Here is a 1,365-nt window from a genome sequence, read left to right on the forward strand (position 1 = left end):
CAGGACACTGGTTTGCGCATAATTTCACGTGCATTACGCATAAGTTAAGGGCTGTGTATACTCTTGCATTAGCGTGTTGCAGTTAGCTTGCTGCAGGTATGACACAGATATTTAGATTTTATGCTCAATTTTGAAGTGTAGTCACGCTATGTTATTCCACGCAACAACGCAAGAGGGACAATCAAGAAATAGCTAGAATTGTTGGTGTCCGTGTGCCAGTTTGACGAGCTTGTACGCCGTCTACAACCCAACATCCAACGTCGGACGACACACGGTTCACCCGTGAGTGTTCCCCAAAGACGACCTATAAACCAGGCTTTAGGCTGTCGTTGGACAAGTTCTGGTCTTGTTATGAATACTCTATATATACGCCCAAAATTTAAAAAATACATAGAAAGTTCAGCATTTAGGGAGAAAATAGCAAATTATTAATTTGCTTCATCAGTTACCTTTAGATTTACTAATTAATTGATGATTTTTGGGACCTAGAGACATTTCGCTTCTATTCTTTCTCTTAATTCTGCATATTTTATGTTGAATTTCTGGTTTAAATATCTAGATATGACTGAGAATAAGCAAATTTGATTATGCATATATTACAGCTAGAATCTGGAGCAATTAAAGATGCATTGTTTGGAATCTGGCATTTTTTCAGGGCTGTAAAGACGTTTAGTTTCTGCTTAAGAGACATTAAACCAATCTGTTCTCCAGAAAGTTTGACGTATCTGCATGGCTGCATTACATTGATCAAATGCTCACTGGATCATCCTAACCTGTAACGTTTCTCTGTTTCCAGCATGCGCTCAGAAAGACGAAGCAGGAATCTTCTTCCTCATTGACGACTCAGACAGCATTACTGAAAGAGACTTCGCTGACACAAAGAACTTCATCGCTGGCTTCATTAAAACATTTCGTATCAAACTCAATAATATTCGCATTGGGCTGGTCAAATACTCTAACTCACAGACACTAGAATTCTACCTGAGCAAAAAATCCTCTGATTCGGATGTGAACAAGCTTCTGGAGAAGGTTACCCACCAAGGGGGAGGGAGGAGGACGGGTGGAGCCCTGGATTCCATAGACTCTCGTTTCCAGCTGATAACGCCCGGCGTTCCAACCTACCTGATCCTCGTCACCGCAGGACAGTCTGAGGATGATGTCAGAGAACCAGCAAGGAAACTCGGGGAGCAAGGCGTCACCGTCTTTGCTGTTGGTTTAAAGGATTCAACCCAAGATGAGCTGCAGGAGATTTCCGGTGACTCAGAGCGGTCATTTTACATCAGGGATTATTATTTGCTAAAGCAGATCAAAGACAATATTCTAAGACCAATCTGTGGTTCAGCAGGTGAGGAAATCAGCAGATAA

General features: G+C 41.8%; 1 protein-coding gene across 1 annotated transcript in view; it reads left to right on the forward strand.

Moving 5' to 3' along the window:
• The window catches only part of LOC107104150 (collagen alpha-6(VI) chain-like), a 7,921-nt gene extending 6,556 nt beyond the window's left edge, over positions 1-1,365 (forward strand). The window contains exon 4 of the mRNA XM_015404081.1: positions 797-1,365. Coding sequence (XP_015259567.1) covers positions 797-1,365 — 569 coding nt within the window. The remainder of the gene's footprint in view (positions 1-796) is intronic.

The sequence above is a fragment of the Cyprinodon variegatus genome, unplaced genomic scaffold (genome assembly GCF_000732505.1).
Source record: "Cyprinodon variegatus isolate N-32 unplaced genomic scaffold, C_variegatus-1.0 Scaffold1630, whole genome shotgun sequence".
In the NCBI taxonomy this organism is placed as follows: domain Eukaryota; kingdom Metazoa; phylum Chordata; class Actinopteri; order Cyprinodontiformes; family Cyprinodontidae; genus Cyprinodon; species Cyprinodon variegatus.